The 25492-nt window shown below is 45.3% G+C and overlaps 1 protein-coding gene across 1 annotated transcript in view; it reads left to right on the top strand.

Annotated features, from left to right (window-relative positions):
* Positions 1–25492, top strand: part of RNF17 (ring finger protein 17) — a 1983649-nt gene that overhangs the window by 810847 nt on the left and 1147310 nt on the right. The window contains exon 17 of the mRNA XM_069202301.1: positions 23953–24124. Coding sequence (XP_069058402.1) covers positions 23953–24124 — 172 coding nt within the window. The remainder of the gene's footprint in view (positions 1–23952; positions 24125–25492) is intronic.

The following is a 25492-nucleotide window of genomic DNA, read 5'->3' as shown; positions in this document are numbered from 1 at the left end:
GTGTTCTTAGCGGCTCTGCGCTCTGGCGTGGAAAGTTGTTAAAAGAAACTGACGTCACTGCGCGAGGGCAGCATCTGTGTACTACTCCCTACGTCATCATGGCAACCATGACACCTGCGGAGTCTACAGACGCCACCTACCGACGCGCAAGGGTATTGCTCGAAGAAAAATCTCCAGATCCAGTCTGATGCCTGGGGGAAAATTCTAAGGTAAGGAATCTGCAGCTAGAATATGTCTCTACCAGATATTTTGTTACAGAATGTAAGTAACTTGTACATTAATACGAGATGTTTGACACCAAACATCTCTAGGTTCAGAAAACCCATCATGCAGTTAAGGAACTTGTACTGACCAATGTCCAGCACATGTATTTAAAATAGCTTCCATGTACACTTGCTATGCCTAAGAATCAACAAAGACATAGTAGATGCATGTTTGTTCATGCATGCATGTACTCAGTTGTATTATAATGCACCCTGCCTTAGGGCTGAAGGCCTGCTGTAGGGGCGACTTACAGATATTACAAGAATTGTTTTAGGATACATGCTTCACAAGTCTGTGCTATGTCTTGTTTTCAATTCTGGGAGCACCTTGTCATGCACCCTGCACTGGTATTCTGCATAAGGTTGGTGCTGTGTTCCTCAGAGTGCCACAAGTTTTGCTGCAGCCCTGAGGGCCCTTTAAAGTACACATGCCCGAGGTACCAGGGGTACGATTTACTCTGGTCTGACAGAGGATCTAAGGGGCCTGGTCACTTGGAGATCAAGTGACCAGTTGTCTTGTTTTAGGGAAGGAACACTGGCATTGGGGACCTGGTTAGCAGTCACACAGATCACTTCAGTCGAAGTTGAAAAAAGCAGGCAAAAAGTGGGGGGATACTGCAACCAGAATGCAGCTCCCTACAGTTCCTCCACTGTAAATTTCAATAGGCTGTAATTTGTCAGACCCTGTTAAGCATGTCGCATGAGGGACAACCAAGTTTGCCATTTGTGTTCTGGGTTTCTGCTTCCTATGGCCTTGCTCACCGGGCCAAGTACAACACTTTGCACACATGACTATCAAGGTAGCGAGCAGTCATAGGCTACTCAGGGAGGTAATTGTATGTGTGGGAAGAAGGGGTGAAGATGTTCAGAACTTAGCAAGCAAGCCACTGACGTAAGGACTTTACTGTCCAGCTCCATGCTTGTTTTTTTTAGAATTAAAGTACCTTTAAGTTGCATAAAGTTCTCAATAATAAACAACCTAATCTAGGATATAGGGTGGCACCAGAGATCATGATTTTAATGTGGGTGCTACACCTTTTATTCCTTTCTGCGTGTTCTTCAGCACAGCAAAACTAAAATAGAAACATGAATAAAGATTATGTGAAAGTTACATTTCCCTGCCAGTCAACTGCAGAAACAATCACCGTTTACTCAGGTTCCTACCCACAGTGAAATAATTGGTGGGTGTTAGAAATGGAGTCTCTGGTTAGCAGTCATTTTGAACTCTGTCCAAGCAGGGACCCTCTTTCTAGTCAGGGTATGGGAGTTACACTCATAGGACAACCTCCTTGGTAGCCTGGCACAAGCAGTCGGACTTATCCCAATGGCAATGTGTAAGGTATTTGTATCAAAACACACATTAATACAGTGAAAACACTACAAAATGGACAGCACACCAGTTTAGAAAAATCAGCAATATTTATCTAAATCAAACAAGACCAAAACAACAAAAATCCATCATACACAAGTCAAGATAAGAATTTTTAAACTAAAAAGAGTCTTAATCTATAGAAAACAATGGAAAGGTTGTTCTTACACTAAGTATCTGGTTTGCGTAAAAAATAAGCTGCATGGGCGAGCGTGCGTTGGAAAAGTCAGCGATGTGTCAATTCTTTTCTCGTAAGTGAGGCCGTGCATTGCTTTTTCTCTGGTCGGGGAGGCGATGCATCGTTTTCCTCCCCAAAAAGAGAGCGATGTGTCGATTTCCAGACGGGACACCTTTGATCTGTGCAAGCTTGTGTTGAGTTTTGATGTCCGGAGGTGATTCATGAGAAATCCGTCCGCATGGTGTTGGAAAACTGTTCTGCGTGGAGTGTGTGTTGTTAGCAGCAGCAAACAGGTCTTGTTGTTTCTCCGGCTGCCATGCAGGTGATGCGTCTATTTCCCTGCAGAGAGGGAGATGGTGGTGTGATTTCTGCCGTGAAGTGAGTGGTGTGTCATTTTTTAGCCACGTTGTAGGTGGTACGTCAAAATGTTCCTGCACTGTGTCATGTGCGTGGATTTCAGTCCTTGTTCTGCCAGCTTCACCTCTCAAGGGCCCTGGGACTGTTTAGTGCAGCACTTGGCAGGACAGGAGACTCAGCAGACAGTACATGTGCTGGCAGAGGAAGTCTTTGATGGCCCTGAGACATCAAAACAAGAGGCAAGCTCAATCCAACCCTTTAAGATTCTTCACAAGCAGGAATATACCACAAAGTCCAGTCTTTGTCCCCTTCCTCAGGCAGACGCAGCAACTGCAAAAGAAAGTCTCTGTTGTTCACAAGATCTTGCCTTGCCCAGGCCTATCTCCAGACTCACACCCCTTGGGGTAGGAGACTGCATTGTGTGAGGACAGGCAGAGCCCATTCAGGTGTAAGTGACCACTCCTCCTTCCACTTTAGCTCAGATTGCCCATCAGGGAATGCAGGCTACACCCCAGCTTCCTTTGTGTCACTGTCTAGAGGGGATTCACAAATAGCCCAACTGTCAGTCTGCCCCAGACAGGGAATATACAAGCAGGCAGAGTCACAGAATAGATTGATAGAAAATGCTAACTTTCTAAAAGTGGCATTTTCAAATTGACAATTAAAAAACAACTTTACCAAAAGATGTATTTTGAAAATTGTGATTTCAGAGACACCAAACTCCAAATCTCTATCTGTTCCCAAAGGGAAACTGCACTTAAAAGATATTCAAAGGCAGCCTCATGTTAACCTATGAAAGAGATAGGCCTTGCATCAATGAAAACCGAAATTGTCAATATTTCAATGGTAGGACATTTAAAACACATCAGTACATGTCCCACCTTTAACATACACTCCACCCTGCCCATGGGACTACCTCGGGCCTACCTTAGGGGTGCTTTATATGTATAAAAAGGGAAGGTTTGGGCCTGGCAAGTGGATACACAGGCCAGGTCGAATTGACAGTTTAAAACTGCACACACACAGACACTGGAGTGGTAGGTCTGAGCCATGTTTACAGGGCTACTCGTGTGGGTGGCACAACCAGTGCTGCAGGCCCACTAGTAGCATTTGATTTGCAGGGCCTGGGCACCTCTAGTGCACTTTACTAGGGACGTACTAGTAAATCAAATGTGTCAATCATGGAAAAGCCAGTTACACATACAATTTACAGAGGGAGCACTTGCACTTCAGTACAGGTCTGCAGTGGTAAAGGGCCCAGAGTACCAAAAACACCAACAATAAAGTCCAGCACACAGGGAAAACACTAGAAGCAGAGGCAAAAAGACAGGGTAACCACGGCAAGGACGACAGGTCTAACACAGGACCCTCGAGGTGAAAGTGGGGAGAACTACCCAACCTCATGGGAGTTCTCATCACTAAGGCGTAAGAATCTGGACAGATCATCAGCATTGGCATGTTCTGTTCCAGTGCAGTGTTCCACAGTAAAGTCCATTCCCTGTAGGGAGATGGACCACCTCAACAATTTTCACCCCTCATCTGCATTAACCATCAGAGGGGCCTGCGGTCTGTCTGAACCCGGAAGTGTAGGAAAGTGCCCCTTTTCTTGGCATGGTTACCCCCATTTTTCTGCCTGTTGTCAGTGTGTCTGACTGTGTTCACTGGGATCCGGTTAAGCAGGTCCCCAGTGATTATGCTTTCTCACTTCTAACTTGATAATTGTACATTTTTTTCTTCCCACAATTGGCATACTGGTCCCTCCACATCTACGAGGATGTCCTGGTGTGTAGTAGGGACCTATGGTACTTAGACCTTATACCAGGTCCAGTTATCCCTTATTAGTGTAGTTTCGGCAGTGTCTAGAAGCCAGGCTCTCTAGAGGTAGCTGTGGATGAGCAGCCAAGGCTTATCTACAAGACATGCAAAGCTCATGCAATACCACTATAGTCAGACAGTACTCACACACGAAAGAAAATACTCAGTGCTACATAAATAAAGGTACTTTACTTTGGTGACACAAATACTGAAAATACCATAGAGACTATACCTCCGTTAGGAGGTAATATACTCCATGTATACATTACTATACAGAAATAGGCATAAAAACAGTCAGAAAACAGTGCGATTAGTGAAAATCACAATAGCTAGAAATGGGCCTAGGGGTAACACAAACCATATACTAAGAAAGTGGAATGTGAATTTCGGTCTCCCACCTATGCAAGTGTAGTTTGTAGAGGGGAGCTGGGAATAATAGAAAAACCCAAAGGTAAGTACCACAACCCACCCTAGTGCCCAGGTAATCAGGAGTAAATCACAGTAACTTTCCCAGAACACACACACAGAAACGAGAAGAAGAATTATGCAAAACCCAGAAGAGACTGCAAGACACCAACAGTGGATTCCTGGACAAGAAGACCTGTGGAAAAAGGGGACCAAGTCCAAGAAGCACAGAAGAGTCCAGGAAGAGCAGGAGCCCCAGCTAACCCGGATGAAGGTGCAAAAGGAGAACAACTGGTGAAGAAGAAATGTCAGCACTGCACCCAAGAAGATTGTCTGGTTCCTGGAGGGTGCAAGTGATGTCCCATGCTGGATGGAGAACTGCAGTCGGGTTTGCGTCATCTGAGTCTGTCAACAAGCCTTGGCACACGCCGCAAAGCTCAGGATTAGCGTAAAATTTCACTACCCAGGACCAAGAAGGACCAGGTGGACTCTACCCAGGAGGACTCTACCCAGGAGGGTGAGTCAGAGAGGGCCATCAGCAACTCAGAGAGCCCACTGAAGACCAGGCAGCACACAGTATTTCCACAGCACAGGGACAAGAAAGTTGCAAAAGAAGCCAACGCAGCACTACAACAAACGCTCCCACGCTGCTGGAGACCCACTCAGGTAGCTGTGCGTTGCAGGATAGAGTGCTGGGAGCTGAAGCTACAAAATGCATGAAGGACTTGGAGGAAGGATGCCAACAAGCCTTGGCAACTGGAAAACATGCGGTGCACAGGGATACTGTTGTATGTGGGGAGGCAAGCTCTTACCTGCACTAAAGTTGTACAGCTGGTGGAGAGGACCAACAGGACTACTCCAGACCACCAACCGTGATGCAGGATCGACTCAGCTCAAGATGAGGGGAGATCCATGCAGCCGGTTGTCATTGCATCAGGTGCCTGTGGATGCAGGGGAGTGACTCCTTCACTCTAAGGGAGATTCCTTCTTTCTTTCTTCTACTGCAGTCTGAAGACACACCACCCTCAGTGGATGCCCAGCCAGTAGAAATGTTTTAGTTGCTGGCAGGAGCCCTGGAAACAATGTTGCAGAACAGTTTTTCTTCTTGGAAGCAGCTTGTCGGGTCCTGGAGGTTCCAGTCGCAGTTCCGGAGGCCAGAGGTCAAAGTAGAGGTTGTAGAAGAGTCCTTCTTTAATCTTGCAAGCCGAATGTGAGGACGCACCCAAGAGAGAGACCCTAAATAGCCCTGAAAGGGGATAGGTCTCCTAGCCATATAAGCACCTATCAGGAGGGGGCTGTGACATCACCTGCCTGGCCACTCAGATGCTCCCAGAGTTCCCTCCCAACATTGCAAACAATATGGCAGAACCCAGGGACCCTCTGGAGGAGCTCTGAGCACCACCCCTGGGGTGGTGATGGGCAGGGGAGTTATCACTCCCCTTTCCATTGTCCATAGTAGCTCCTACTCGTCTCCACTGTGACTTTTTGGACTTGGTCCCCTCTCTCCACATGTATTCTTTTCCAGGAATCCACCTCTGGTTTCTTGCAGTCTTGTCTGGGTGTCGTCTTTTACTTCTTTTTTTCCTTTTGGGTGGTTTGGGGAAATTCCAGTGATTTACTCCTGCTTTGCTGGTCGCTGGGGGTGTTATGCTACCTCTGGTTTTCTAGTACTCCCAGCTCCCCTCTACACATTCCACTTACCTAGTTGGGAGTCCTGTGTTCGCATTCCAGTTTTTTTAGTATGTGGTTTGGGCCCCCCCTAGGGTCACGGTTGCTATTTGCACTGTTTTCTAACCTTTTCTATGCCTATTTCTGGTTACTAATGTACGTATCCAATGTGTTTATTTACCTCATTAGGGAATATTGCCTTTTTAGTAATTTTAGTATTGTGTCACTAAAATAAAGTATCTTTATTTTTGCGACACTGTGGTTTCTTTCATGTGTGTAAGTGCTGTGTGACTACAGTGGCATTGCATGAGTTTTGCATGTTTCCTACATAAGTCTTGGCTGCTCTTCCACAGCTACTTCTAGAGAGCCTGGCTTCTAGGCACTGCCTACACTTCACTAAGCATGGATACCTGGACCTGGTATAAGGTGTAAGAACCTTAGGTACCCACCACACACCAGGCCAGCTTCCTACAGGAAGTGAGTCCCAAACAAGTAGTGTCTTAGGTTCTTCAGCGCCCAGACCAAAGCAAAAGCCTCACACTCAATTGCACTCCACCTACTTTCCTGGGGAAGCAACCTCTAACTAATGAAGGCTACAGGGTCGTCTAGGCCCTCTTCATTTAGCTCTGACAACACTGCTCCCACACCATGCTCTGAAGCATCAGTCTGCACGACAAATTCTTTAGATAAGTCAGGGTGCTGTGCACATGGCTGCCTTCAGGGCATCAAAAGCTGTCTGGCAAGCCTTGGTCCAGATCACTTTCTTTGGTTGCTTCTTGGTAGTTAACTCTGTTAAGGGAGCAACAATGCTGCCATGCCCCTTAACAAACCTCCTATAGTAACCTTTGAGACCTAAAAAGGCTCTCAACTCAGTCTGGGTCTTGGAAGGCCCCCAAGCCAGAATGGTATCAATCTTTGCTGTAGGGATGCCACCTGGCCACTAATTTCTTGGTGTCCCAAGAACACCACAGACCCCTGCCTTGTTTGGCTGCTGTTAGCCTTAATAGTGAGGCCTGCGTTCTGCAGGGCCTTTAACACTTTACACAGGTGCTGCAAGTGTTCCTCCCAAGAGGAGCTGAACACAGCAATGTCATCCAGGTAGTCTGCACTGATATCATCCAATCCAACCAACTCCTTGTTAACCAGCCTCTGAAAGGATGCATGAGGTATTTTTCATCCCAAAGGGCATCATCCTAAACTGGTAGTGCCCATCTGGGGTAGAAAATGGAGACCTCTGTTTGGCCCTCTCAGTGAGAGCAATCTGCCAATTTCCAGAAGTTAAATAAAATATGCTGAGAGATTTAGCTGCCCCATACTGATCAATAAGCTCTTCTGCTTGGGGGATGGGGCGTGCATCAGTCTTCCTGAGAGCATTGAGTCCATGGTGATCCACACAAAACCTCAGTTCTGGAGTGGCACCAGGAGCAGCACCCTTTGGGACCACATGGCTGGCCCAAGAGCTTCTGAAAAACCCAACCCCTAATGCTAACATCTTGGACACCTCATCCTTGATGTTAACCCTGACCTTGTCAGTCACCCAGTAAATGTTGTGTTCTTCAGGTGGACTGTCCCCAGTGTCAACATCATGTGTACACAAATGAGTGACGCCTGGGATCAAGGAAAATATTGAGGCAAACTGTCCCAGCACCTAGCAGCAGTCTCTCTGTTGCTCAGGAGTCAGTGAGGGGGAGAGGTTCATACTCTCCACAGACCCATCTTTTTCCTGAGCATTGAGGAGGTCAGGAACCGGCTCACTCTCTTCTCTACCCCATCATCTGTTGCTAGGAGCATTGTCAACTCAGACCTCTCAAAGTGAGGTTTTAGGTGGATCGCATGCAGGACCCTCAACGGGTTCGTGGGAGTCCGCAAGTTTGTAGAGGCTGGCCCTCTATGTAGTGTACAAAACTAGGCACACTGTGCAGGGGGTCCAGGCAGCCACATGTTGGTTTCCAGAGGTTAAAAATTAGACCACCTAATGCTCCAGTTTTTAAGCTTGCGAGTTGAACAGTTAGGCTCATCCAGGAGATGTGCTAAGTATTTGCAGTACTCATAAATCCAATCATGCACCACACACACTCAATGAATAACTCAAGACCAGAATTTATAAAAATACTTCAGACTTGTATGTAAATTTTAAGACTAAGATCTTTAAGATATGTTAAGTAATTTTTTTAATATGACTTTTCAAAGTTTTAATAAAGTTAATCTTTCTGTGCATAATTACGCACCATTGGAATCAATGCACATTCACCTTTAAAAATGCATTAAAACTCACACATTCGATTCACCAGTCTCTTCTTTGACAGGATGGTCGCAGCAGTCGGTGGGCTCCTGGTGACAGCTGGAGAGCCATGGGTGTCTCCCGATTCCGGCCGGAGCAGAGCTGGAAAGTCTCTTGGCACAGGGCCACTTGAAGGGGCCACCTAGAAAAGGAGCTGGTTTGCAGTTTTAAAGATGCTGCCTTGGGGTTCCCTTGGGCTGTCGAGGTTGCAAGGGGTTGGGGACCCGTGGAGCAAAGCTGGTTCCTCATTGGAGGGCGGCCGAATGCAGGGCGAGTGGGAGATCCAGGAGCTGTGCGCAACAGAGTCCTGTGGAGCTGGAGGTGAGTCTCTTTAAGGGCTGCTTACAGGACAATGGGGGCACTCTAGCGGGAGGTCCGGGGTGTTCCTGAAGTCCCTCAACTGGCGTTTCCTCCTGATCTTATCAGCTCTGAGGGAGCTGGTTTTCTGGTTGTCCGATGTCAGCTGAACAGTACCCATGGTATTGGCGTAACTGGGCTACTGGAGGGCGCAGTGCCAGCAACCTTGGCACACTTGTAGATCGCGTCTGGGCTGTCTTCGGTGTGTCGTCGGGTCCGGTTGCTACTTCCAGTTGTGGAAATATCGGCCGTTCAGTGAAGTGACCCTCACTGGCTTGTTGGTTCTTGCTTAGTTTTTGAGTGGTGCCTCCACTCAGAATGGAGATCTGGGGTGATTCTTGAAGCCTGGAGGTCCCCTGGGTTTCTTGGGATTGGTTCAACATCCAGCTCCTCCGCAGCGGCGATTTTCGCGTCCCGGGTGCAGCAGGCAGGGTTTGGCACCTTCTTTTTGTGCAACATGTCCACAGTTCTCTTGCTTTGGATCTTCTTTCGTGCTGGTCTTCTTTTTCTTTTCCAATCTGATCTCTTGGTCTAGGAGAGGCCACTAAATACAGATTTTAGTGGGCTTTTTAAGAGGGAACCTGGTAGTTTCCAACTGGACACTTACCCTTGGCTACACCTACTACAGTGACCTATGGAAAGGGTCACTTCCCTAAACCTCATTGGATATTTTCCTGCCATGCAACATGGAGGAAAATGAAATGGAGGGTGTGCTTCACCTGCAATCCCCTAGAACGTGGTGCATGCTCAGTGAGACCCCTCTTCCTACCCTTTGTGTGGTTTCCCGCCTTTGCTCCATCCAAAAGTAGGGTTTTGCAAAGGGGGAGGCCATCTGGTGCCAGCAGCAGGCCTGGGGGTTGAGTTTCAAGGGCGGTAGCATGTATGTCACCCCAAACACCTTTCTCAGAGACTTCATACAGGTAGATATAAAGTTGGTACCCCTATCAGATAGCTCCTCCTTGTGGAACCCCATGTAGGTAAAAAAAACCATCAATTCACGTCCCTCCACAGGGGCAGTGATTGATTTCAAAGGAATGTTTTCTGGGTGCTTGGTGGCATGATCCACCAAGACCAGGATGAATCTGTTGCACAGGGCTGTCTTGGGATCCAGAGGCTGCTCAATCTCACTTACAAAGGCAAACCCCCCCCCCCTCCCCCGCATTATCGCCACTTGCCTGGCAAGTTTGGCTACACCTACAGTGTGCATGTGAGCGTCTGCGCATTTGGGGCCAGTAAAAGTGAGCGACAAGCCTCTCAAAGGTCTTGTCCTCCCCCAAATGTCCTGCTAAATGCACATCATATGCCAAGCCCAGTAGGAAGGCTCTGCAGCACTGGGATACCACCAGCACATGGGCTGCCTCAGGCTCGCTATATAGGAGGCCATCATCCCAATAAATCAGATGTGAACCAGACTGCTTGCCAGACGCCTGGTCTGCAGCCTGGTGACGCCAATCCTCCAGAGTAGGGCATGTGTTCTGTGTCTCACAGAATGCTTCCCTGGTGTGTCCTTCTTCCTGCTGCCACTGAGTCAGCTCAGGGACCTCCCACAGTTCAGCCACCTGTTCCCCTGTAGGCTCAAGGGCATCCCCGTTGGGTTCAGCCTTCTCAGGGACTGTGGGAACTTCTGGGGCCAGTTTCCTGTGCCCTCTGCCCTTCTTCTTTCTGGCAGGTACCTGGGCCACTCTTTCAGGCTCCCGGCCCTCCTGATCACCCTGACGTGCTGCCATTGACTGGGTAGACACACTGACCCATCCAGGCAAACCCAACATCTCCAAGTGAGACCTGTGTTCCACATTCTTCCAAGGGGAATTCTCCAGGTCAATGCCAAGCAGACAATCTACAGGCATGGTTGGTCTCACAGCTACCCTCAAGAAACCTGAGGCCTCCCCTAACCCCCCCACCACCACCACCACTCAAGTGTAACCTGTGCCTCTTTGCACAGGTGCTCAGAATTGTCTACCGCAACTTCTTGGTGAAGAGCATGGGGAACTACCTTCCCTTTAGACACCAGATGTCTTCTCACAGTAGTTAGGTGTAAGTGACCACTCCTCCTTCCACTCGAGCTCAAATGGCCCATCAGGATATGCAGGCTACACCCCAGCTCCCTTTGCGTCACTGTCTAGAGGGGATTCACAAACAGCCCAACTGTGAGTCTGACCCAGAGAGGGAATCCATAAGCAGGTAGAGTCACAATGATTTAAGGAAGAAAATGCTCACTTTCTAAAAGTGGGATTTTCAAACTGCCAATTTAAAGACCTACTTTACCAAAAGAAGTATTTTTAAATTGTGAGTTCAGAGACACCAAACTCCAGATTTCCATCTGCTCCCGAAGGTAAACTTTCTCTTAAAAGATATTTAAAGGCAACCCCCATGTTAACCTATGAGAGGGATAGGCGTTGCAACTGTGAACACCGAATTTGGCAGTATTTCACTGTTAGGATATGTAAAACACATTGGTACATGTCCCACATTTAACATACACTGTACCCTGCCCATGGGGCTACCTAGGGCCTACCTTAGGGGTGTCTTACATGTATAAAAAGGGAAAGCTTGGGCCTGGCAAGTGGGTACACTTTTCAGGTCAATCAAATCAATCTTTATTCGGATATTACTCCTTAAAAGATGTACAGTTTCTATAAAAGGCAATAAAATTGTTTACAATAAAATATATCTGCGCACTAATAATAAATAGATGACAACCTTCATTTGAACACGTTTAACCATTATTCAATCTTGTAACAGAGGATTTCTAAGTGCATAGACGTTTTCCTCTGTTCTATAGCGCATAGATAAAATTTTGGCACTGCATAACATATCTCTTTGGTGTCCAATTTACATAAATAATTACAAGCTTCTTTACAATAAAACAATTTGTTAGTAATAAATGAAGGTTTAAAAAGCGGTTCCTGATGATATGATAAAGTGCATCGTGGATTGTTCAAATTGTCCGGCACTGTGACACTTCGGTAGGTTTTTACTCCATGTCCCCATATTTTGGAAAGCTACTACATAGTGCAGTGTCCTAAAAAGCATTCAGATTAAATAAAATGTTACTTGAATGTTTGTTACTATTAACAAATAATTTTGAATAGTCTCATTAGCTTCAATCATGTAATGCACTACTGTTGATTTCTTACATTTTCTACTAGATCTGTCACTTCTCTCTGCTTCATTAGTTGGTATTTCATTTTTTTTTTTTTTTACTGAATTGAAGGATGGTAACTGGGTCATCTAAATCTGGATCCAGATTTATACTTCTCAGCAAATTTAGATGCACAAACCATGGGATTCTATCCCAATGTTCTAGTGTTAAGCAATCTTTAATAATATCCTTTGTAAATCTTGTCCCTTCGTTAGACCAGATGCCGTGCCATGCCAATAGGTCACTAGTATATATTAGGTCTTCTACATAGGGGCAACCTAATTCCCTATGTACCATGTATGAGGTGGTATTAGGGACAGCAAGTAGTCTGCAGAGGAATTTATTCTCTAATACTTGTAACGACTGGATCTCGGGCATTGAACCCTATAGGGCAGAACCACTTGTGATTCTATAAATTTGTAACATTTCCCTGAGAGGTTTATTGCCAAATTTCCTTGAAAATCTAAAAACGGCCTCTGTTGCACTTAATATTTCATCTTAGTTTTTTGTTATTTGCTGCTTCCAGTGGCCCATATTAGAGAACTGTTCACCCAAGTATGTAAAACTATTTACCTCCTCACACTTTTGACACTTAATAAAATGTTTTCTTTCTGGCATTACCCAGGCCACATGACATTACAACTGTTTTGTTCAGGTTCGAGCACATATTTCTACCCTCCTTAACTCTATAGAGCCCTCAATCAACCGCTGCAGCTCGTTTGCGGTTCGTGACAGTAGGACCGCATTGTCTGCATATAGAAGGACTGGGTCCGGGCATTTCCCTATTTTAGCTGTATCAGTTGCCATATTTTTTAGGTGGGCATCTACCTCATTGATGTAAAGGGAAAATAGAAGGAGAGCTAAACCACAACCCTGTTGTATGCCTCTTCTAATCCTGAGGCCTGGGGTACATTAGTCGTTCCTCCCGTACCGCACTTGCGCTGTTAAATAATTATACAATTGTGCCAGAAAGCTAATTATATCTGGGTGCACACCCAAGTATGATAAAACTTTTCACAGCTGTGCATGAGTCACTAAGTCAAAAGCACTGCTATGATCTGCAAAGAAATGCATGGCCCTTTTTTGCTAATGTGTATTTGCTTACTATTAAGTTGAGGTTTATACACTGTTCTTAAGTGCCAATCTCAGGTCTAAGTCCCAATTGGGCCTCTATAAGTATCTGGTTACCAATTGCCCAGGACTCTAATCTTTCTAGGAGTATTCTCCCTAATAGTTCGATGAAAAAGTCTAAAAGGGAGATAGGTCGGTAAGATGTAGGGTCGCCCCGGTTTACCTTTTTAAAAATGGGAACAATTATGCTTTCTCTCCACGAAGTTAAAATATATCCCTTTGTCGCACTCCAAGAAAAGAAAAGTTGTGTCAAAATGGGGCATCATAATTCCATATATTCCAGATAAGCATCTACTGGCACCCTGTCGGGCCCGATGCCTTCCCTTTCGAGCATCCTCCCAGGGCAGATCTTACTTCCTCTTAACTAATCATATTCAGAAAGGGTGGCTTTTTCTCTATTATTCCAACATTCAGTGAGCGCATAAACAAATGATCTGGATTAAATGTTGTATCAAAATGGGAGAGCCGGTTCGCTGATGGAGCATGTGTGGTAATTTCAAGTACATCTGTATTTTAAAGGAATGGCTGGTTAATAGTTTTCCAAAATAGGGTACTATCTCTCAGGGCCGCTGCTTGTTTAGGATGATCCCATGCCCTTGCTCTCATTTGTGCCTTTCTCATCTCCAATGCATGTTTATAATTAGAGCGTTTGATAGAAACGTCTTCCTTTTTAATTGGTCGGGCCTTTAGAGCTTGCTTGAGTTCCTGACTTGCTTGTGAGCAATTGCGATCAAACCAGCCCTGTTTTACCCCCTTTTTGCTTCCGGGTGTCAATTTTAGACTCCCTGAAATGGCAATGCTGAGTTTGTTAAAAGACACTAAGATCTCTAATGAACATTGGTTAGATTCTGTGCATGTTCAAATTTCTTGTTTATACCCAGTCACGATTTTCATCATCAAGTCTATTTCATTTATACCAGTCCTTCTTTAGCAATTCCATTTTCCCCTTTAATTCCTATATTTGTTGCTAATCGTTCTCCTGTATTGTAGGGTTCAGCTAATCTCAGGGTAAGTACCAGTGGGTGGTGGTCACTAAATATAGTTGATTTAATCTTTAGTGGTTCAGTCATAGCAACGTTATTCCTAGAGATTAATATGTGATCAATAGTTGAGAAATGCCCTCCTCCCCTGAACATTGTGTGCTTCTCTCCCTTGGCCCACTCTTCGTCCATCAGTTCCAGATCGTATCTAAATATTATCTCGTTCAGTGTAGTTCCATAGTTGTTATGTAAGAAATGAGGTTGGGCAAATCCCCGGTCATCAGTGTATCCACATGCCTTTTCTGTAGTAATCTGGCATGTCCCAATTTAAAGTCTCCAGCACATATCAATCTGTATGGAAATATAATATTCTTTAGGAATAGATGTAGATCATCCTGAAGGCTTAGTGCCACAAACTTTTTTGTATCATCGGATTTATTATTGTAATAGTTGAATAGCACAATTCCTATAGTACCATTGATCCAAAGGTATGGAAACTGGTAATAAGGAGAGCTAAGAAAAGATTTTACTAATATGGACGGGATTAATGTTGATATCAGTATGGCTAAGCCCACTTTAGCTCTCCCGCTACTTCCTACACTTTGGATTCTATATTGTCTAGTTTACTATGTAGCTTCTTAAACAAAGTTTCCATGCTTTTTAATAGAGGACCATCATAGGCTGTTGGTACGGCTAATGATTTTCCTCCATGTGTTTCAGGGGTTATTTTCCCTCCCTTGGGTGGCTGTAATAATGGTATGAGATTAGATTTTGTTATCGGTCTGCTCCTCTTCTTCTTGGGTGAAGGGGGAGTTACGTCATCTATGCTAATCAGGGGTTCTATTCCTACTGTTAAATCTGTTGGTACAAATGGGTCTAAAGGAGGCTTAAAGACCACACTAAGGGTACCTTCCTTTGGAGATTCTAATTCAATAATCTGGTTAGCAGCTTCTGTGCTCACTTCTAGAATGACCTTATGTAAAACACTTTTGAGGGCCACCAGACAAGCTTCAGCATTGATAATAGCTTCATTTAGTTTCCCCCTGTCATCTGTAAGATAGATAGTGATCGTATTTGTAGAACTAGAGGGTTTTGTAATAATGCCATACCCTACTTGATTCTGCTTCCTTTTCCCCCATGGTGAAATACGGTGTATAAATTGCTTAATAGGGTTATTTTTACTAATCAAACAACACTTATACAAATCCTCAGACCAAAAAAACAAGAGAGTATGCCCAGCCTCCTCCGGGCGCAGACGGGCCCGCTCTTGGCCTGGTCTTCACCCTGGCGCTTCCCGTGGGAATGGAGAGACCTTTTTACCATGCCTCCAGGTGCAAAATGGTAGCCAGTGCCTTCGGATGCCGCAGAGGAGTCTGGGGCTTGTGGTTTGGGCCCCCCAAGCAGCGTAGAGTTCGTCCCGCAGTGCGACCTTTTCACCCCACCTCTGGGCGCAAAATGGCAGCCGGCGGCTTCTGATGCCACAAAGGAGTCTTGGGCTTGAGGTTTGGGCCCCCCCAAGCAGGCTAGAGTTTGTCCTGCTCCGTGGGAGTGAAGCGACCTTTTCACCATGCCTCCAGGCGCAAAATGGCAGCTGGCGGCTTCTGATGCTGCAAAGGAGTCTGGGGCTTGTGGTTTGGGCCCCCCAAGCAGGCTAGAGTTCGTCCTGCTCCGTGGGAGTGAAGCGACCTTTTCACCATGCCTCCAGGCGCAAAATGGCAGCTGGTGGCTTCTGGTGCTGCAAAGGAGTCTGGGGCTTGTGCCCCCCAAGCAGCGTAGAATTCATCCCCCACTTGTCAGGTCGAATTGACAGTTTAAAACTGCACACACAGATACTGCAGTGGCAGGTATGAGTCATGTTTACAGGGCTACTCATGTGGGTGGCAGGCAAAATCAGTGCTGCTGGCCCACTAGTAGTATTTGATTTACAGGCCCTGTGCACCTCTAGTGCGCTTTACTAGGGACTTACTTGTAAATCAGATGGGCCAATCATGGAAAAGCCAATTACTCATACAAATTACACAGGGAGCAAATGCACTTTAGCACTGGTCCGCAGCGGTAAAGTGCCCAGAGTACCAGAAACAGCAACAACAGAGTCCAGCACACATTCAAAGCATGGGAAGCAGAAGTAAAAAGACCACGCAAAGGTTGCCAGGTCTATCAGTGGGAATCATTCTTTAGTCTTTTGCCCTTACTTCAGTTTGAGCCCAGTGGCTCAGTCCCACCATAGGTGAAGGCCCGCAGTGATTGTATGTAGCTTTAGCAGCAGTCGTTGAGCAGGTTAGGTAGGTCTAACTTCTCCGATTACGACAACTCTGGAAGGTCTGGGGTTGCTTGGCTGCCCTGTCACCATTCCAGAGGTTTCTGGCAGTCATAGCATGCTTCTGGGCTGACATGGATGTTCATCATAGCAGTTCCAGCCCAGCTGGAGTGGTCTGCACACACAGGCACTTGCAAGCCTACCTGGTCCTACTTGCCTGGACCTACCTGGTCCTTGCAAATATGCCTGGTCGAGTACACATGGCAAGGTAGACATAGCATCAGCCTAGGTTGATGTAGACAGCAAGGTAGATGCAGCACCGACCTGGGCTCGTATACATGCGAAGGAGGAACCCATCCTGACCTAGGGGGGTACACATGACAAGGTAGGTGTGGACCTGATATACACAGGAAGGTAGATGCAGCCTGCCTTTGGCTGATAAGCAAAAGTACACATACTTTTACAGTTGTAGGCTGAACCACTGAAAGATCCGCACACCATCTTTAGCACATGTTGCTCCTGGCTTTGTTCTCTTAGGTAGCGTGCTTTCCCCGATAGTTCTCAAGACAGGCCCACTTGGGGCTTCTCTTCCTGGACATCTCTTCTCCTGCAAGGCCAGTCAGGCTCCTTTCCTCACTCAGCACACAGATAGGCTTCTAGTCACTAGGCAGAGTTTCAGCTGCTCCAGCAGAATGTGCTTTCTTCAGGTGATGTCCTTTCACCTTTGGGAGACTGGCTGTCAGGCAGGTGCAAACCCTGATGAGCGCGTTTGTGCAGTACCACTGCTCATTCCTTCCATTACCCAAATGGTGATGCTCAGAGAGGACTAATCAGCAGCTCTTGGCTAAAAAAGTCTTAGTAGCTGCCTTTAGAAATTCTATGTTTCCATCCTCCTCAGATCACTGTTGTGTTCTCTATTTTAACATTTTCAGTAAAGAGGCAGTATGCTTCCTTTCTCCGAGGATCTCTCCTCCATCCTGTTTCATGAAGCATACAATCTGTATCCCGCCCCTGGTTTCAATACTTAAATGCACACACACAGTTACTATGCTACTAGACATGTACAACATACATATACCACAGGCAGTCATTATCCTGGATGCAAGTGCAGGATTCTATGCTTTTACATGAAAGCAAAAGTTTCTGCAAGCGTTGCCAGTAGGCATCACAATCACTGACACAGATAATCACAAAAAACATGCCTCCCTTCAGACTTATGTGCTTAAGACAGACAGTATTTCTCTGCCGACATAGTCAAGGTATTGGATGTACACACTGTTGGCAACTCAAGGTAGCAATACGTGCCTGTATACAATGCAAGAGACATTCTCATCCCAAGAAACCTGCTGAAATTTGACAACTGTAGAGTTCAGTCTGTGGCCCATACCACAGTCTTTAGAATTCTTACTGGTGTACAAACTTGTGTTTAGCTCACTGTCCACTCTCCGGCATCTCTTAGTAGCAGTTTCTGCCAAGGTGCATCTACCTGCTCTGAGAAGGAGAGTAAATATCTTTATCCACTGCTCTGTGGGTTGCTGTTCATCATTTTACTACATTATGAACTTCACAAGTTATTTTTTTTTATGTCTGAGTGTAAGATGATGAGTCCAGAACAGTCAGTAATTGGATTCCTTGCAGAAAAATCTTTTCTATTCCTTTTAATAAAAAAAAAAAACTCTGTGTAAAGCAACAAACTTTAGGTTCTTTTAGCCAAATGTTTTCTAACAGTTACATTTGTTGTACTGAATATCAAGCACACAAGCTATAGTGGAGATAACTTGTAGAAGTTAAAGTGTTAAATGCATATGGGAAAATGTGAGAAAATGCACAACATAGCACTTTGCAGGAATCCTTGCATTAAGCTAGAAATTGATTCTACCAAACATGCACTTTTACCAATGTTTGTAAACTATTGGTTTGATGGCACGTATGGCTGTAGATATGCATGTTCTGCATACTCCTGCCGTCTAGTGTTGAGTCTGGACTGGTTTCTTTGAAAAAGCATTTTGAGTCACAGGATCGAGTGACTCCTGTCGGTAACACTGTGCATGGTCATCGACTCCTTTGTTGGATTGTTTTCTCTCCGCCGTTGGGTATGGACGTGTGTATCTTCGCTCAGTCTTTTACCTTGCTCCTGTTCAAATCATTTCTCTCTGTCTTCAACGCTATTGTTTCTTGATTGCTCATTCCTATCTATATGTTTCTCTCAATTTGTCGGTCCGGGCACTTGTCTCAGGGTTACCTCACCATGTGCACCGAACATTATGCTGAGCAGATGGAATGAATGCCGTTTCGTTTCTGTCTTCGGTGCCACGTTAAACTTCCCCACACTGACCAACATCTGATGTGTAACCTGTGCCTCTGTGATGGCTGCAGATCCTTGCTTTTGAAGAAGACACTATGGGACCGAAGAGTTTGTCGACTGGAGATGGCACAGAGGACTCTCAACAATACCCTGGACATCTTTGGGGAGGAACAACAAGAGGAAGCCTTCTCGATCCAGGACTTCAACTCAGATATGCAGTCAGATATCGAAATCCACGAGGTAGCACCAACACAACCTGTGAGTATCATGGACCCTCCGTCCTACCCTAATACTATGAAAAAGCCCCCAGTAGAGGTTGCAGGACTGACACCAGGCCATGGCTGTATCCGAAAAGCCATTTCGGCTGTCCCTCCTTCCAGCTTGGCTCCGAAAATAGCCAAGACAAAGACATTGTCTTCAGCTTCGACTTATGGCACCTTGGTCAGAGACATTGCTTCCATCTCGTTCCTTTCCGAACTTGGGGTCTGAGCTGACTGGCTACCACCTCCACCTCATTGCTGATTAAATTGTATCAACTAAAGACGCCTTTGCCGAAATCCACTGATCCAAAAACATTGCAGCAGAAAGACTTCAGTCAGTCTTAAGCTACACCATTCCATGGAACCCGTTAGAAAACTCTGGACGCTCGTCAGCCCTGCCTCCATATCCAGGAGGGTAGAGGACGAATTATTGATTCTCCCTCTGTACTTTGTAGGAAGTTCTCTTTTCAAGAAACTTTGGATAATTCTTCACCTCCAAAGTGGACTAAAAAGGAAAAGTCTACCAGCATACCTCATAAGCCTTCACCACCTCCTCCTGATCCATCTTCACCTCCTACACCCCCTTCTGCTCCTCCAACTCCCTCCCCTCCTCATTCACCTGCCTCACCTACTGCAGGAGGTTATACCCCTCAGGGATCCCCTTTATATGTTGGGGAAGATTTGGGTGGGACACAGCATGACCCAGATCATTGGGACACTTAGGACACTGACCCCACCCTGACAAATGATCCAGACATGTGCCCTGCACACCCCTCATCCACAGAGAATAGTACATCCTACCAGCAGGTGGTGACAAGGGCAGCCGCTTCCCACAATGTAGAGCTACACCAGGAACCCTATTGAACAGGACTTAATCTTCGATACACTTATGTCTACCCTCAGGGATATCCAGTTTCTCCTTATGGTCTATGGCTTGCTTCATCATGCTGAGGAAATTTTCAGAACCGCGGGTTCGCACAAAAATTATCACCCCTAGAGTAAACAAGAAATATAATCCTGCTTCCTCAGACCCATTATACATTAGGGTGCAGGTCCCTTCAGATTACATAGTAGCCACCACTGCACAAAAATGTGCCAATAGCCAGGCCACAGGGGATTCTACTCCTCCTGACAAGAGTACGAAAATAGATGGAGCCTGCAAAAGAGTGGCTGCATAGACAGCTAACCATTGGTGTATCACCAATTGACAGGCCTTACTAGCTAGGTATGACCGGGCTCACTGGGATGGTATGGAGGCGCTCCTCCAGTTTCTCCCAGAGGAGCACCACAAGAGAGGACAGCAGATTGATGCAGAGGGGCAAACAACTAATAATTCCATACGCTGTGCCCTCGACGCTGCAGATACAGCTGCACGGGCATCAATTTAAGCATCTTAATAAGAAGGCACGGGTGACTTTGATGCTCCGGTTTCAAACCAGAGGTATAGCAAGCGGTGCTTAACATGCCCTTTGATCAGGAGCATCTTTTCTGCCCTCAAGTGGATTCTACCCTTAAAAAGCTGAAAAAAGAGACAGACACAGCTATTGCCATGGGTGCTCTGCTGTCCCCCATTCAAAGGGTCACTTTTTGTCACTGCATCTTCAGAGGCCCCTACAAATCCACTTTCTCTGAGACGTCTACTTCTCAAACCAAACAGCCTCCATCCTCCTATTCTAGTGGTTTCTATAGGAGAGCCTACATAGGCAACAGCTACAAGGACTGAGGTAAGAGCACTGCCTCACAAGGCTCTATCTCCACTGCTAAGCAATGACTACCTCAGTCTTCCCCCCCCCCCCACCCCTGCTCACTCCACACCCGTTGGAAATGGCTCCAAGATTTTTTTATCCAAAATGGGTAAACATCACAACGTAGTATTGGGCCCTTTCCAGTATCCAACATGGTTATTGTCTGGAGCTCATTACCACACATTCAAACATTCCCCCTCTCATGCACAGTCTACCCTACGAGCACCTCACCTTATTCAAACAAAAGGTTCAATACCTTCTTCTCAAAGGGGCCATTGAGCCTGTTCCCTTAAACAACACCAGGAATCATGGGTATATCTCTATTCTTTCTACTTCCAAAACAGACTGCTCTCTCTGGCCTATTCTGGACCTCAGACTGTTAAACCAGTACATCCTCTCCGAACATTTTCATATGGCTACTCTTCAAGAAAATATTTCACAGATCTCAAGGACGCCTACTTTCATATTCCCATTCACTCTGCACTCCGAAAATTCCTAAGATTTGTGGTTGCAGGCAAACATTACTAGTACAAAGTCCTGCCTTTCACAGTCACAACTGACCCCAGAGTCTTCACAAAGTGAATAGCAGTACTTGCCGGGCACCTCAGAAGACAAAACATACACATGTTCTCTAACATAGACGAATGGCTCATCAAAATCGGCACATTACCGCAGTGCTAATATCACACTTAGTTGACAGTGGATCTTCTTTACATGCTGGGCTTCACAATCAACTTTTTCAAATCCTACCTTCAACCCCTTCAGATACACCCCTATCTAGGAGTTATTCTCCATGCAGAGTTAGGGCCTCCATACCCATCCCAACTCGAGGTCAGTTTTTAGTCTCTTCTCCCCCCCAGTTTCAGGAAAATCGCACATACAGAGTCAGGACTTTTATGCGCCTGTTAAGGATGATGGCATTGCCATTGTTCCCCATGCCAGGCTCCACATGTGTCCCCTACAGCAGTGTCTGTCTCGTCCGTGGCCCTAGTCACAGGGTCACCTGGAAGATCTAGTGTTGTTATACCGCCATACTCCTCACTCTCTGCAATGGTGGAACACCACTAACCTGTTGAAAGGGCATCCTTTTCTGGACCCTGTGCCTCAGGTCATTCTGACCACAGATGCATCACTGACAGGTTGGGGCACTCACCTTCAAGACTTCACAGTACAGGGCCTTTGAGATCTCAGTCACTAATCCCTACTTATCAATTACCTCGAGCCTCGGGCAGTATTTCTAGCCCTAAAAGCATTTCTTTATTGCAAGGTTGTCTTACCCACAGAAAAAAGGAGGGGTACACGGTCTTCCTAATTGTCACAACTCTTTCAAACAATGTGGAAGTAGGCTCTCCACCACCACATTCACCTGATGGCACAGTATCTCCCAGGAACAGAAAAGAACTTTGCAGACCTGCTCAGGAGGATGCAGCAACAACTCCACGAATGGGAACTCTACCCGCGAGTCCTTCAAACATTCTTTGTAAAGTGGGGAACTTCTCAGTTAGACCTTTTCGCCACAGCATAAAACGCAAAAGCCCAAGCTTCACCTCCAGGTATCCACACATCCTTTATCCAAGGGCAACGCTCTATGGATGAACTGGTCAGGGATATGTGCTTATGCTTTTACACCTCTTCCTCTCATTCCATTTCTGGTTCGGAGGATCAGTTAAACATTTCTCATAATAATCCTTGTACCTCCCACTTGAGTGCATCAACTATGGTTTACCACACTTCTGGGACCCCTCAGTAGTTCCCAACAAGAAGCTCACCAACAAAGTGGACATTTTAACTCAAAACAAGGACTGATCAGAAATCCAGACCCCAAGTCACTCATACTTGTGAAATGGCTCCTGAAGTCATAGAGTTTGGTTACTTATGATTGCCTGCTGAATGTATGGACATACTCAGGGAAGCTCATAGACTCGCAGCCAGAGCATGTTATGCCACAAATGGATGCTTTTTGTATGCTACTGCCAACCCAAACGTATTAACCCCATTAAAGCTACTGTTCAAGACTTTGTTTATTTGTTCAATTTGCAAATAGCAAATTTAGCTTACACTTCCATTTGCTTTCAGCTGTAGATGTATATCTACAGGACAAACAACATGTGTCCTTGTTCACAATCCCAGTCATCAAAGCTTTCATGGAAGGCCTTAAAAGGGTTATTTCACCTACAGTGCCTCCTGCACCATCCTGGAACCTCAATATTGTGCTTACCAGGCTCATGGGCCCTCCTTTTGAGCCAGTTCATTCGTGTACTCTTCAGTACCTTTCATGGAAAGTGGTGGTCTTGCTTGCCATCGCAGCACTCAGGTGTGTCAGTGATCTCCAGGCCCTAGACTTGGAATAACCTTTCTTCTAAATTCATAAAGACATTGGTCCTTCGCACAAACCTGAAGTTCCTTCCTAAAGTGATTTCACAATTCCACATCAACCAGTCCATTGAGCTACCAGGCTTCTTTCTTCATTCCGACCCAAGAGAAAGCGCTCTCCACACTCTAGATGTTAAATCAGCATTTAAGTTTTACATTAACAGAACCGAAAACTTTAGGAAAACTAATCAGCTCTTTGTAACTTTTTCACTGCCTTACAAGGGAAGTCCCATATCTGAAAAAGGCTTAGTTAGATGGATAGTAAAGTGTATACAGACGTGCTATGCTAAGGCAAAGAGACAGATACCTGTTAATTTTAGAGCACATTCTACTAGGAAGAAAGGTGCCACTGACTTTCCTTGGCAACATCCCTATATATGACATTTGCAAGGCAGCTACATGGTCTATAGTACATACAATCACAAAACATTTCTGTCCGGATGTAATAGCACGTCAGCAAGCCAACGTAGGTCAAGCTGTGGTATGAACACTTTTCCAGTCAAATGCAACTCCAAGATGCTAGCCACTGCTTTTATGGAGGGACTGCTTTACAGTCTATGCAGAGCATGTGTATCTACAGCCTCACGTGCCATTGAACGGAAAGTTACTTACCCAGTAAGCATCTGTTCATGGCGTGTAGTGCTGTTGATTCACATGCTCTCTCCCTCTTCCCTGGGTGCCTGTAGCCGTCCCAGTTACTTTATATTTGTATATAGTTGTACTTTTTTAGTTACATTTGTATGGACATCTTTCTTTATACTTCCTCTACTCGCCTTCCTTACCAGCCTCCTTGAAAACAAGGTAACAAAGGAGTTGATGTCTACGCGCAGTATCGCCTAGAGAAGGTGTCATTCGATCCTGTGACTCGAAAAGCATCTTTGAAGAAAAACTTGCAACACTCTGTATCCAACAGTAGATGGCAGGAGTATGCAGAGCATGTGTATCTATAGCACTACATGCCACAAACAGATGCTAACTAGTTGGGTAACATTTTCCTTTCTGATCAAGATTGCCATCATACATGTAGAGTGATGAATGTTGCTTTTTCTTTTCTTTTTTTCCTCAGAGTTGGTGAATTTGTCCTCATGAAATCAGAAAATACTAATTTACAGCAGTCCGTGGTGAGAGATTTGGTACCACACATACGAAAAATTGATTCTTTGATGGACTCCAAGATGAAATCACTTGGTCCATTGGCTGTGCTGTGTGCTTTGAAGGATATTGTACCTCATAATCCAGTAAGTGTTCATTTGAACATGAAAGCATCATTCATATTTTGATATGTTATTTCTAAGAACACTTGTTTATAATGCCTTTTTACAGTATTTGTTATGCACCAGTGTTCCTTTTTTCTGTTTTTTTAAAGTTGTTTACTAATGAGGGGAAATCAACTTTTTTATTGGAATTTTTTGTGCCACTAACATATGATACCATTAAATAATGCTTCCAGCAGATAAAGCATCCACCAAGATCTATAATACCACTTACGTGCAATTTTTTTTAAAATTCCTCCACTCTTCTAAATTTGGGTGTTTTTTGTAAAAAAAAAAAAAAAAACACCTGTATGTTCCTATTGGGTCAATTAGTCTCTGCCGCTGCCACTCTCTAGCCAATGGTGCTGCTTGCTGACTTCTTATCAATTCTGCCTTTTGATTCAGGTAGTCCTTACGCTGGACTGCTTGGCACGCCGCCTCGATAATGCCCTGCCAATTTAGGCCTAGATTATGGGGTTAGTAGAGCAGAATTCCCATGGGGAATTCCCTGCATTCACTGAAAAGTGAGTAGTTGTTCCCACACCCAAAGGGAACTATGGACCCGCTTTACCAGCTGAAGAGTCAGGGCTGTAAAGGCAACTGAGAAGGGGCTACATCACAGCCCATACCCATTACAGGACTCCATGACTCTCGGGTAAGGCACAGAATAACACATAATGGTCCCTCCAGCTAGCCAACATTCTCTCCTTCCCTTCCCCCTCCATACCACCTGTCCATCCACCTTTACTCCTTAGCTTATTTCCAGCCGCCCAACCAACTCCTTTCCCTTGAAAAAGGATTCATGTGATGAATGTTGCTTGATTAATCTGGGTTTACAAAATTATTTCCTATTCCTCTAAGTTCAGCAAATAATTGAAAGGTAATGACTGGTGCTCTGTCATGGTACTGTTAATCGTAGGTGCAGTGTTTACTCCCCGGAACTACTGTGCAACTCAAAACACGGTACTGGGGAGGGATCACTGTCCTTGCAGGCATAGCAGCTAATTTTTCCATATCAAGGAAAGTTTGTGTAGCAGAGGTCCCTTATAGGTCCTAAAGTCATCACTGATTTGCATTTAAAGTTTTTCCTCTGTAATACAAATTCAGATTTGGAGATTTTTGAAATACTGGGGATGATGGTGGTTCCAAACCAAATATTTATTTAATTAAACATTGAAGTATTAATCCAGCTTATTTTACAGTCACAACAGCTAACTTCTCTCCCTCCTGTTGAAATGTATGGTTAATGAGTAGAGGTCTTTTTAGGCCTAACGTTAATAAGTCTCTGTGCATTTCCCATTGAATTTCTTCCTCTATAATATTAATTCACATTTGGGATTACCATCCATCTCC

This window comes from Pleurodeles waltl, chromosome 8 (genome assembly GCF_031143425.1).
Source record: "Pleurodeles waltl isolate 20211129_DDA chromosome 8, aPleWal1.hap1.20221129, whole genome shotgun sequence".
In the NCBI taxonomy this organism is placed as follows: Eukaryota; Metazoa; Chordata; class Amphibia; order Caudata; family Salamandridae; genus Pleurodeles; species Pleurodeles waltl.
The sequence above is the reverse complement of the archived record's forward strand: the minus strand, read 5'-3'. Positions and strand labels throughout refer to the sequence as shown.